Genomic DNA, 12,499 nt, shown 5'->3' on the forward strand with positions numbered 1-12,499 from the left:
CTGGCTGGGACAAGCCACAGGCCCTCTGCCTGCCCTCTCCAGGCTCTAAAGGGCAAGGAATGGAAAACCCTTTGGGACCCCCCTGTGTACCTCCCTTTTCCTCGTCTCTGCCCAAAGATTAAAAACCCTCACCCACCAGGCGGCAGCAGGAGACCCAGCAGCCACCTAACGGGTGACTGGTGTAGGCTAAGGGGACCCGCCAGTGGACAGCGCACCCTGCTTCTCCTGTCTGAAGGGACCATCGCTCCTTAACCCGGATGACTTCCAGTTAGGGAATGGCCACCAGTGAGCACTAAAGCAACATCAGCCCCTCTCCCTCCATTCCCAGGAAACCAGCCTCAAAGAGCATGGCAGGCTCCCTGCCCTCTCAAGCCCTCAGAAGGAAAGGCAGGCACCCAGGGGCCGTACAAAGATTCTGAGGAGTCTTGAGAGGCCCACACAGCCTGTGAGGGCTAAAGTCAAAACTGGCTTAACATGTTGGCAGCCGAGGGGCCTAGTTTTCAAATTAGGGTCCTCCTCTCAAAAGAGAGTACATTATCCTCCTGGAGGAGCATTGATCGGACTTGCTAGGGGATCATTTTCAAAGTTTGTCTTTATATTAAAGCAAACATGTTTGAACACTCAAGACTAAAACTAAAGTCTGCATGTACTGTTAAGTTCAACATGATCATCCCAAACCTGCTTTGGGTTGTGGTTCTGTTACCACAGCCCAGCAGGGAGCTCATCAGGGAAAATGGGAAACATGGCCAGAAGGAAAGTCCCCTGCTCCGGACCCCCTAGAAGCTCTGATCATGCTGACACCCTCAGGTGGCCCCTGGGAGGGATCAACCCACAGATTTCAACTTGATGCAAAACTGGGCCTTTCGACTTGGGACTGCCGCTGCCTGCGATGCACACTGTGCTGCCATCTATCAGGGGTTGACCAAAGTCCCCTGAAGGAAAACCCTCAACCCCAGCTACCTGTGGAAATTGCTGTCTTAGAGCTGCCGGCTGCTTTCTGGTTCTCCCTCAGTGGGAGTTTCCTGAGGGAGGGGCATTATGGGGAAGAAGGCAGAGTGTGAAAGAAAGGGGGTAAGGGGAGAGTTGGGGTGAGGGGGGTGGTACAGAAGAGGGGTGAGCACAGAGGCAATGACAGGGGGAGAGGAGGAGGGGGAGAGACACAAACCTTCCAGCTAGGGATCTGAGATGACGGGAACATGCCGGGCCCAATGGTGTAATAATGAGCGTAGTCTGGAAGGTGGACAGAGGTGACCCGAGGGAGCAGGCGGGAGGCAGGCAGGCAATGAGGGAAAAGGCCTGCACCCGTGGGCCCCACGTGGGACTCACTTGATAAACTATAGTGAGAAAACCCGTTAGACAACTGGAAACAAACAAAAAGGGGGGAAAAGGAAAAAAAATTAATATAACAGGATGAGTGCGGAGATACAAAATGGCATTGACATTCAAGGGAGGGGAAACCTGAATATTTATAAGTAAAACAAACAGGGGCTCCGCTGCTCACGGATGATCCGTGATGCAGGAGAAAAGAGCCGGGGTGCAAAGAATGCACATCAATTTGACACCAAATAAGCATCTATGTTTGACCTACGTTTTAGAAGTTCGGGAATTGATCAGTGCCCTCAATTTGGGGCCTTCTCAATGGTTTTTGATTAAGTAACTAACGAAGCCTCATTTCATGGTGATAATGATTTGCTCATTTCATTATGCAAATTTAAAAATTCCAAAGCATCTTCAAATGAATCTGTTCATTCTAGGTTTCCAAAATCTTCACATTGCTCAGGAGCACATTCTCAATCAAGGGCAGGCGGTGGGGGTGCAAACTAAAAAGCAGAAAAGCACACAGCCTCTGACACAGTGACATGGCTCATCCAACGGTCTGGTGGGTGGCTCGGGAAGGGAGGGAGGAGGATGGATAGGCACGCAACACCTGGTCTGGGAGAAAGCCTTCACACCTCCAAATTCCCCATACCCCTTCCTCTCCCTTGGGATGACCATGTGGTCCTTGTTCAGCAGCCAGGCACTCATTCTAGAAAATGCCCTCAGCCTTGTCCCACCCTCTGTCCCCAAGAGGAGCCCCATTCTTGGTGTTGATTCTGAGCTTCCAGGTTGCCGCGGCTGTGAGGGCTGTGTGAGCAGCAGGCTGGGGGACCAGGGAGAGTGGGGCCGTGTGGCTGCCACCCAGGCGGTCACCTTCTCTGTGGACACCCAGGCACCCATGGTGGAGCCCGAGCTGACAGAGGTGGGGGAGCTGCACTCGCTCACTGACTGGCAGGTTTCCGAGGCTTCAGAGGAGGCTGAGCTGGACGAGTTCTGCAGCAGGGGAGGGGCCACACGAGAGGACCAACAGAAATTGAACCACACGCCACCAAAATATAATAAAAAGAGAGGAATGGGGATGGGAGTGGGGAAGGGCGCACAGAGAGAAAGAGACAGACATATACACAGAAGAGGGGAGGATGAGAGAAGCAGAGTGTTAGGGTTACTTTTCCCCCAAAGTTGCATCCATGCAGAGGCTTTCAAGCCCTTGAAAAGAAGCGTGCGACCCGGCCAGCCCTAGATCACTAGACCGTGGGTCCCCAAGGACACGGATTTGTGTGTCTTTCGCTGGGACCCAGAAGCATGGCTGGCACCGGAATATCTGGTCATGGCATTGGAACTTTGTGCTCTCTTGGGTGTTTCTTCATGTGCCACAGGCCCAGGTCCCCAGGGAGGCCCTGCCTGTCGCCTCTCTTATGTGCACAGGTGTTATTTATTGCATGAGGGTGGACCCTGGCTTGGGCTTTTGCTACATGTCTGCCTGGAATGGCTCGATTTCCTGGACTCTCCCTTCATCAAATGCAGCCTGTGGATCCATGAGGGGTGGTTTCCAGCTATGAAGACTCATCAAGATATACTTTTAGGTTTCTCATCCTGGAGTGTGATTTTGGGGTTTGGGGCAGTGAAGCCCTCGGGTCACCACAGTGTTTCGGATGGCCACTGTGGGGTGGAATGAACCATCTCCAGAGAGGTCTCATTTGGGAAACCATTTCTTCATGGTGATCTGAATGAAACCCCAGGTCCCTGCCGCAGTCCTAGTCAGCCAGGGCATGCGCTCCCACGCTGGCTTCCTGATGTTCAGCTGGGGCAGGGACTGGTCCTGTGACCTCACCTACACCCAAGTTTCTTCTAGTCCTGGACCTGGCACGTGGCTGGTGCTCAAAAAATCATGAATGAGTGACAATGATCGTCTCTTTCATGTAAATTGGGTCTCCTGGGCACTGCTTCGCGGCCATCCAGGCACTTGCTTTAAATTTTTTCACTGTTAACTGCAATCTCTGGCTTCACCTCAGTTTGTTTAAATAAGTTGACTCCTCTCTATTGTAATTTATCCGAAAGTGCTCCTGCATTCACCATCAAGGAAGCCAGAATCATATTTCTGTCCCTTTCACCTACAAACGAAAGGTCCCCACAAAGGAACAGAGATTTCGCTTTCCTGTCCTGTAAGGGCAAGGAGCCAATCAGACACTCAACAACGTTGTGGGGCTCAGTGGACCGAAAGCAAGGAGAGGCTCCACAGTGGACGGACATCCCAGCTGCACTCCAAGCTCAGTGTCTGGTTAGCAGCCCAGGATCTGAAGTTGCAAAGTTTGGATTTAAGTTACATTTGTGCCCCTTCTCAGTTGAGAAACTGTGAACTTAAAGCCCTCTAAACCTCAAATTTTTTATCAATAAAAAACAGCCAGATGTGGTGGCTCATGCCTGTAATCTTAGCACTTTGGGAGGCCAAGGCAGGAAGACGCCTTGAGGCTAGGAGTTGGAGAAGAGCCTGGGCAACACAGCAAGACCTCATCTCTACAAAAAATAAAAAATGTAAAAGAGGAAAGGAGTGAGGGTTGAAAAATTGCCTCTCAGGTACAATGTTCACTATTTGGGAAATGGAAATAGAAGCCAAATCCCCACCAGTATGCAAGGCACATGTATTCTGAAATCAAAAAGAAAATTAGCCAAGCATGGTGGCACATGCATATAGTCCCAGCTACTTGGTAGGCTGAGGTAGGAGAATTGCCTGAATCCAGGAGTTCAAGGTTACAGTGAGCTATGATCCCGCCACTGCACTTCATCCTGGGCAACAGAGTGAGACCCTGTCTCAAAAAACAAACAAAAACAAAACAATACAACAGTAACCCACCGCAGGACTGCAGGTTCAGATTTCTTTGGACTTCTGCTAATTTTTATAAAGAACCTATTGACTCAGAGTAAATGGCTCTAGGGAGAGACCCTCATTGAAGACAAGGCCCCACTCCTGGGCACAGATGGGTGAAGGCACAATTTGAAGAGTGGAGGGAGGTAAACCAGAGAATTCTGAACAATTCCATCACTCGGCTTTCTTCTCAGACTGTGTTACTCAGTAGAGAAATGAAGGGCCCCTGTGCCTCCTACACGTGTGCCCCCTTTCTCCCTAACAAAGGGGAAGTTACTGCCTTCAGGAGATTGTACCCTCTGGCTAATGTGATCTGTACAATGACCTTCAATTTCCCCTTTACCTTATAATAATAAGCAGTCGTAATGCCCTTCTTAAAAAATATGAATTCTCTATTAAGTTTTTTAGCATCCCTGAGCTCATTAAAACTACTCTAGTGGCCGGGCGTGGTGGCTCACGCCTGTAATCCCAGAACTTTGGGAGGCCGAGGTGGGCGGATCACCTGAGGTCAGCCTGACCAGCCTGGCAAAAGCCCATCTCCACTAAAAATACAAAAGTTAGCTGGGCGTGGTGGCAAGTGCCGGTAATACCAGCTACTTGGGAGGCTGAGGCAGGAGAATCGCTTGAACCCGGGAGGCGGAGGTTACAGTGAGCCAACATTGCACCACTGCACTCCAGCCTGGGGTGACAAAGCGAGACTCTGTCTCAAAACCATAACACAACAAAACAAAAAGCTCCCCTAGAGTTGCTAGCCACGCATGTCTTGGGCACGGGTTTTCCGATTTAAGTAAACCCAGCATGCCCTCTTCTGCTTCCCTCTATGCCACAGGAAACACTGCTCTAGCCCCATCCACACTCACGGTCTTAGAGGGGAAGGCTGCAGCATGTGGCTCTCCTTTTCAGAAAGGGGTGTCAGTGCACACTACTATGTTAATTTGTCAGTCAGTTAAAACACACACACACAATTATGCTGCACACTAGAACAGCCTGGAGGAACTGCACATTCCAGCTCTCCTCCAGACCCTCTGCCCTCTCTGCTTGCGAGCAGCACATAGGATTTAGTGAAGCACACAGCGAGGAAGAGGGGACTCCTTACAGAGCGAGCCAAGCACCCCAGCTGGGACACGCACTCTCAAGCACTCTCAAACTACAGCCGTGGCTCTTAGCTCTGAGTGCGTTTAAAATTGAGTGTGTATCCAAGGAAGACAGACAGAGGCCACAGTCCCCCAGGATGGTTGAAAAATGCTCATGGGAGCGCTGAGCTGTGAGGAGAGGAACGCAGAGCTCTGGCATGGGTTTCCCAGCAGGTGGGGCTGTGGGGCACCCAGCATTCTGTATGTAGAGCTATTTGCCAAGTTCAAGGCCAACACCAACCCAATGACACTAAGGGAGAGAGAACAGAGAGGGGATCACATACATTGATGACGCACATGAAGGGTGTTCGGATACCCTGGCCAGCTCCTGCTTTCTGCTCCAGCTGGAACCACTGGGCTGGGCTGGGCCTAGCACCATTAAACCCAGCTGTAGTTGAAGAGGTTCTGCCACACCTCCCCTTCCAGAATCTTAAGTGTCAACAGAATTATGTGCAGAAGCTCTGACGATTTATTCTCATTCTCAACACAGATTGATACAGGGAACCTGAGAGTGCCAAGGAATGGTATTGGAAGCGTTATTCAACCATAGCATCTTAGCCATTCACGGAGAAATGAAGAGATTCTGCCACACCTCCCCTTCTAGAATCTAAGTGCCAACAGAATTTACGTGCAGAAGCTCTGATAATTCATTCTCATTCTCAAGACAGACTGATAAAGGGAACCTGAGAGCACCAAGGAATGGTATCAGAAGCACTATTCAACCACAGAACCTCAGCCATTCAAGGGGAACCTGAGATGTGGGGGAGCAGGTGTCCCCATTGTGCAATGCCCTTTAATTACAGCATTTAATTATGCCAGGCTGGGCACTTACAGGGATGCCTGAGAGTGGTCAAACCTCTTTCAATCCATCTACTTACGTGTGAGAGCTCCCCAAATTGATGTGGTAATGCAACCATTACCACCATGGAGACAGGCTTCAAACCCACTTACAGCATCTCTCCCTTTGGGGAGCAAGACATCTAAAGATGAGAAATTAAACCAGAGGTTTCTCAAGTCAGTAGGCAGGGGCTTGTCTAAGCCAAGGTGCTTCTTTGGTTCCAGCCATTGACGGTGGTCAGGGCACCAGGTGTGACAGCTGCTCCTGGAGCCAAGGGCACCCTTACCTGGTTGGGGGCCTCTGGCGGCATGGGGGATGGTGACTTGGACTGGAAGGCGTCCTGGGATATGAATCCTGAGTCGTGGGAGGACACGCTGGACAGCCTCACGGGAGCCTGCTGGGTCAGGTTGGAGCTGCGGTAGCGGTAATGTGAGCTGGGGGAATGCGAGTGGGAGCCGCTGGACCGAGAGTCACTGCTGTTGACACTGTTCAGGCTGCTGTGGGGGACAAGTAGGGGTGAGGGGTGGGCACGGAAGGTAAAGAAAGGGGGGCAATGGTAAGAGGAAGGAGGAAGGAGGGGAACAGACAAGAGGCAGAAGAGGGAGGAGCACAACATAATGTAATCAGCTCTCTGCCCCGGAGATGCAGCGCAAACTACAAGACATATTTTCAAAACACCAAATCACAAAGCTGGTCAACAAAATGCTTTTCCAGGTGACCCAGGGGGAAATACAGCTGCCAGGGCTCAGGTCTCCGATGGAAACCATGTGGCGTTCTTAGGAGGCAAGTCAAGTGCCACCCAACTCTGCTGCTTCGCCTGCCACCAAAATGAGAGGAGCTGATGTCAGTAGCAAGAAAAGGGACAGGGCTAATCTGCCTGCAGGAACCATAAGCCTGCAGCAAAGCCCACTGGGGCTTCAGCGTGACTGGAATATTCTTGGATGCACCATCTGGGTCCACATGACTAAGACCAACACAGCCAAGCACTGACTGCCGATGGATTTGCTGAGGCGATTTCATCCTAGGTGAGTCTGGTCAAGCCCACTGTAAAGAACATCAGCAAATCAACTCACAATGTTGGTGTATGTGTTTTGCCTTTTAACAAAGTGATGCTTTAATTAATGGATTTACTCTGACCCCAGCTGTTTCTCTGTTAAAATATCTGTGGGTCTGGCACAATAACACACTTGGCAAGAGGCAGGCAGCTTTCAGCGACTAAGAGCAATCAATGCTCAGCTGTTTGCTTTTGAAATGGCACAGTAAACAGGATGTCAAATAATGACACACCCACTCTGGATTTCCGTCTGCATTCCGTCTCCACTCATAAGAAACATGCTCCTGGCTGGGTGCGGTGGCTCACGCCTGTAATCCCAACACTTCAAAAGGCCAAGGCGGGTGGATCACCTGAAGTCAGAAGTTCGAGACCAGCATGGCCAATATGGTGAAACCCCACCTCTTATAAAAATACAAGAATTAGCCAGGCGTGGTGGCAGGCACCTGTAATCTCAGCTACTTGGGAGGCCAAGGCAGGAGAATCTCTCGAACCCAGGAGGTGGAAGCTGCAGTGAGCTGAGATTGTGCCACTGCACTCCAGCCTGGACAACAGAGTGAGACCCCATCTCCAAAAAAAAATAAAATAAAATAAAATAATTTTAAAAAACCATGCTTCACACTCTATATAGTAACTTAGATCATAAAAAGCAGCAAACAGACTCCCAAAGTCCAAACAAACAGAGCTGAAATAAAAAGGGCAGTTGTAGAGGCACCAGCAGGGATGAAGTAAACAACTAGGGCTGGGATTGGAAAATTCATAGTTTCTGCTCCTAAGCCTGCAAGAGACTCTGGTTTGCAAAATCTGGCAGCTAATAAGGTACTCAAGGGCAGTGTGACTGTATACACTAGAATTACTTGGTGCAAATGTTCAGACAGACACAGGGGAGCGTGCTGGAGGAAATCGCTGCAGTGAGGAATAAATATCATGACTTTTGCTGAAATTTCCCCTCCAGTCAGCCAGAAGGGGGCAGTTGGGAACCGACAGTAAAGCTCACAGCAACTCCACCCCAGCAGCCTCAGAGCTGCAGATGTCAGTGCAACATGGTTTTCTACTCAAACGAAAATTATAAGGAAGAAAACAATACTCATGCAACTTTGTTTTACACTAACAAGAGAGATTTTTCTTGGCAACAACAAAAAGGTCACACACACACACACACACACACACACACACACAGTCGATGAAAGATAAGAAACAAACCAATATCTTCAGGGGGCAGAGTGTCCAGGACGCAGCATCTTAGATCTGAACTTCCTGCTAAGTGTACAGTGTACAAGCTCCGCAGTGAAAGGAAATACGCATCAGCATGCACCAAAACATCACCATAGACAGACTGAACAGATCCATCCTGCCCTTTACTCTCAATGCTAATACACAGGAAGTGGAAACTCATTTGGCTTTGGAAAGTTAAATGAAAAGAGTAACAGGACTACTATACCAAGAGAGATAAGTGGTACATCATACTTCCATCTTTCAAGAAGAGGAGAATAAATTTTCCTACTCGGCAAGCCAAGAACAAGTGACTTCTAACAGAAAACTGCTGGACAATAGTTTTGCAGATGACGGAACTATTCCAACAGATTTTGTTCCAGTAGGGAACGGTACTAACTAATAGAGGTGTGGCCGTGGTAGTGGCGGTGGTGGTAGCAGTAGCAGTGACTGACAGAGCAAGAACTCTATTTACTTTATGAAACCCTGAAACAAAAATATGGAGCAAAATGAGGGCATAAGCCATTGTGACTTCCTTCGTTTGTTCTGGCAACAGTGAGAACAGCCTGTGTAAGAATCAACCCAGGTTCACCATTTTTTAGGCCTTAGAAGGTTTTCACTCTGCTAAACAGGAAAATCAAATGTGATCTCATAGAATGGGAAAATCACGACAACATACAAGTGAGAGACAATAAGCTACATCCACGAGTCAAGGGCTAATGGGGTTTTCTTTCTGATCCAAAATTAATCCAGAGACTAAAGAGCAACACCAAAATCATTACCATTCTTTCAGCTCATCATCCCCCTATTTCCTGTTCGAGAATGAGCCATTCTAAGAGATAAGGACTGGCTCGATTGCTCATATTAGCATAAAGAAAAATGACCCGTCCCGAAAGCAAGAGCAGACCCCGGCTTCACTTACCTGCAGACGCTGGACTTTCTGGACATGGTGGTGCTGGGGGAAGAGGGTGGCGTCTGATACGACCAGCTGTAATCAGAACCTTTCAAGTCCAAAATCACCTAAGGGGACAGAGCCAGCTGGGTGAACGAGGGGCTGAGAGGGGAAGCGTTAGCCATCAAAGCTTAACATCCACCAAAGCATCAAAAGGCTGCCATCATGGAGGTGGGAATGAAAGGAAAACATGTTAAAAAAATTTTTTTTAATTGAAGAGCCACACTACCAAATCTATCAATGTCATAATCCGTTTACTGAGAAAGTAAAACTATAATTAATAGGGAGAAGGGAGGGAAGGGAAAAGGAAAATCATGAAATACCAGTTGAGAGAGGGAGAAATACAGTGACCAATTATAAGAGCCATTTATACCCAAGGCTAGAATTTATAGGATTTTCCTCTTATAACGCCATAAAGCCAATCATGGTTCCCAGACTTCCTGGTAGTGCATTTTAACCATTTGATATTCAGTGCTCATTTCTGCCCTATTTGACCAGCACTAGAAATTTTAAAGCCTGACAGAATCAAGAACAAGCCAATTCTTTCATTATTATTTCTACATCCATCTCCCTTGCTTGGCAAAGGGCCACATGAGTATAAGGTCCACCTTTCACTCACATAAGAAGCACTCAGTAAATGTTTATTTGTCAAGTGAATGCATGCATGCTCTGGTCTAATAAATATCATTTGATAGAATAAAAAAAACGAGCTCCCAACAATTTGCCCTCTGAGCCGGCTCTCCAAGGAGACAAAAAGATTGTTACCAAGTACAAAAGCCAGCGTGTGAATCATCACTTCCCTCAAATATGTCTCTTCCCACAGCGTTCGTGTGATGTGAATTAAATGAATAAAGCATAAAAATGTCATCTTTTTCATAAGATGAGAGAGCTCCCCATGCATTGCTCAATTAGAATGGGAGAAATGGAGAATGGCTGACAATGTCAACCAAAACACACTAGCGATGTGTTCTCATAAGAGTTGACTTCTAGAGAGCAGATGAACACAGCAATTAAGTGCACGGGATCTGGAACTGACCACTAGGTTCCAATACCAGTTCCACTACCTACTAGCTAGGTGAACCTGGCTAAGCCACTCCATCTGTCAGTGCCTCGCATCCTCCTCTATAAAACAAGCATAATCGTGAAGCTGAATGGAGGAAGTCAGGCTATGGAGAGACCTTGGGACAGTGCCTGACACACAATAGGTTCTATGTCACAGCTCGCTATGGTGATTCCATATATTACATCATGAAGGACATGGTGAATAGGACTACAATTTAAGACGTGACAAATGCCACAGGAACACTCAGGGCCTTGAGCTTTTACCTCTTTGGTTTGATCCTGTAAGTGAACCCCTGAAGCCTACCTGTTCACTTGAGGAGGGCAGTTTGTGAGGGTCCATGGTCAGGCTTTTTAGATCTTCCGAGATGGTCTGAAGGTGGGTTATCTCCCCTAGCATTGAGATTTCTTCTTCCTGAAGGAAAAGCCATTCATGAAATGTTATTATCCTGAGTGATTCCCTTCACCCCTCTAGTCCAGTTGTTTTTATTAGGGTCTCTGTATAACCCTTTCAGTTTTTCAGAAAAGGCACCATTGGGACTGGAAAATCTCTGGTGAAGGCACTACATGCCTTTTCTTTTGGGAAATGGGATGGAAAAAGAAATTTGCCATAATGGAGGAGTGACCTGTGCACGGGGGACAGTGGGGAACACATGGGCCTCCCTCTCAGGGCCTGGGGGACTGCCAGGCCAGCTCAGATGGTCTGACAGTGTGTTCCCACGGGATCCTGCAGCACAGCCCTCTTCACACGGTGGCCCTTTTCTGAAGTTGCTAAGCTTCAATGGATGACACGACTTGGAGATATTTTGGTCCAGATCTTTGTGACAATGCCTGTGTGTTCAACAGACACTAACTTTTCCCCTTCTTTCTTGTGCTTTTCCACCAACTTAATAAAAGACAAGACAGACAGAAGCTGGGGACCACGGAAGAAACATCCCATGTGCTTTATCAAAGTGCCAAGTTGGGACTACGGGGCCAGGCTAGAATGATCCATGGAAAACTTCTACGCTCAGGGGAACAATTCAAATTCAGACATTTTGCTAGGGCTAAGGGAAATGAGCTGGTACCTTCCAATTGGCTTCCAGAACGCCTACAGTGCAAGTTCTCAATTACCGCATGCAAATGATTTCCTTAAAAATTAAGTCTAAATTGATTCATTGAGGCTCTTGGATATTCATCTCATGGTCACCCCTTGGTACTCAGCTTCAACAGTGAGTCTCAAAACCAACTGGAGTGCTTCTTTTAAAACACAGATGACTGGGTCCCCACCCCCAGAGGTTTGGACTTGGTGGGTCTGGGTTGGGCCCAAGAACTTGCATTTCTAGCCGGTTCCCACTGATGCTGCTGACCTGGGGACCCCACTGTGAGAACCACTCTGCTGGGCCTTCTTGACTTGGTGAGAGAAAGTAACATGGAACAAGTGGTGCTAGACCAGTGGACGAGGAGTGAGTTACGTGGCCACCAACTCGCACTGAATCATTGGTCTGCACAAGAGATTCCACCATCATTCCTGACATTAGATTCTGACAGTAGATTCTCCATGACTCAACCGTGGATGGACAAAATCAGAAGGAAGCCACCTCCACATCAGCAGTTTAAACCTTCTGGAGTTTTCCATGAACTTACAATCACTGGCCGCAGCATAGAGATGAAGGTGCAGAATCGGCCACGTTCTTCAATCAAAGCCTTCCGGACGGCCTGCTTTTCTGTTTCTTCCAACAAGAGATATTTATCATTGACATCTTGGAGAGCACTGTCCAACTGAGGCTGGATATCACCTCTCCCTGCACAAAACAGAGACCCAAGCACGGCTTGCTGAAACACCAGCTTCCGGAACAAATGCCCCTTCTCCCTGGGGTCCTTGCTGGAGTCAAAACCACAATTTCCCAGGACATAAAAAAAGTATTTATTCATGTCCCAAAAGGATGTAAGGTGGCTGTTTTTCTAGGACCAGCCATTTCCAATTTCCAATGCCCAGAGGGCACATTTAGCCTGATTTATTCGTGACAAGGAGTATTTCCTGGGGCAACTCTTCATGACTTGCCTTCTCACATTGCACAACCCCCACCAACTC

The 12,499-nt window shown here is 48.3% G+C and overlaps 1 protein-coding gene across 7 annotated transcripts in view; it reads right to left on the reverse strand.

The window, feature by feature from the left end:
* MTSS1 (MTSS I-BAR domain containing 1) overlaps positions 1-12,499 on the reverse strand; it is a 183,755-nt gene that overhangs the window by 5,391 nt on the left and 165,865 nt on the right. For 2 of the 7 annotated variants that reach the window (XM_003903142.4, XM_009213558.3), the window contains 5 exons: positions 12,052-12,209; positions 10,733-10,840; positions 9,337-9,434; positions 6,438-6,648; positions 1,166-1,360 (listed from right to left, as the gene is read on the reverse strand). In XM_003903142.4, coding sequence (XP_003903191.3) covers positions 1,166-1,360; positions 6,438-6,648; positions 9,337-9,434; positions 10,733-10,840; positions 12,052-12,209 — 770 coding nt within the window. Of the gene's footprint in view, positions 1-1,165; positions 1,361-2,190; positions 2,311-6,437; positions 6,649-9,336; positions 9,435-10,732; positions 10,841-12,051; positions 12,210-12,499 lie in introns of all 7 variants that reach the window. The other 5 variants (XM_009213560.3, XM_009213559.3, XM_031669731.1 and 2 more) reach the window with 3 other exon arrangements.

Source organism: Papio anubis, chromosome 8 (assembly GCF_008728515.1).
Source record: "Papio anubis isolate 15944 chromosome 8, Panubis1.0, whole genome shotgun sequence".
In the NCBI taxonomy this organism is placed as follows: domain Eukaryota; kingdom Metazoa; phylum Chordata; class Mammalia; order Primates; family Cercopithecidae; genus Papio; species Papio anubis.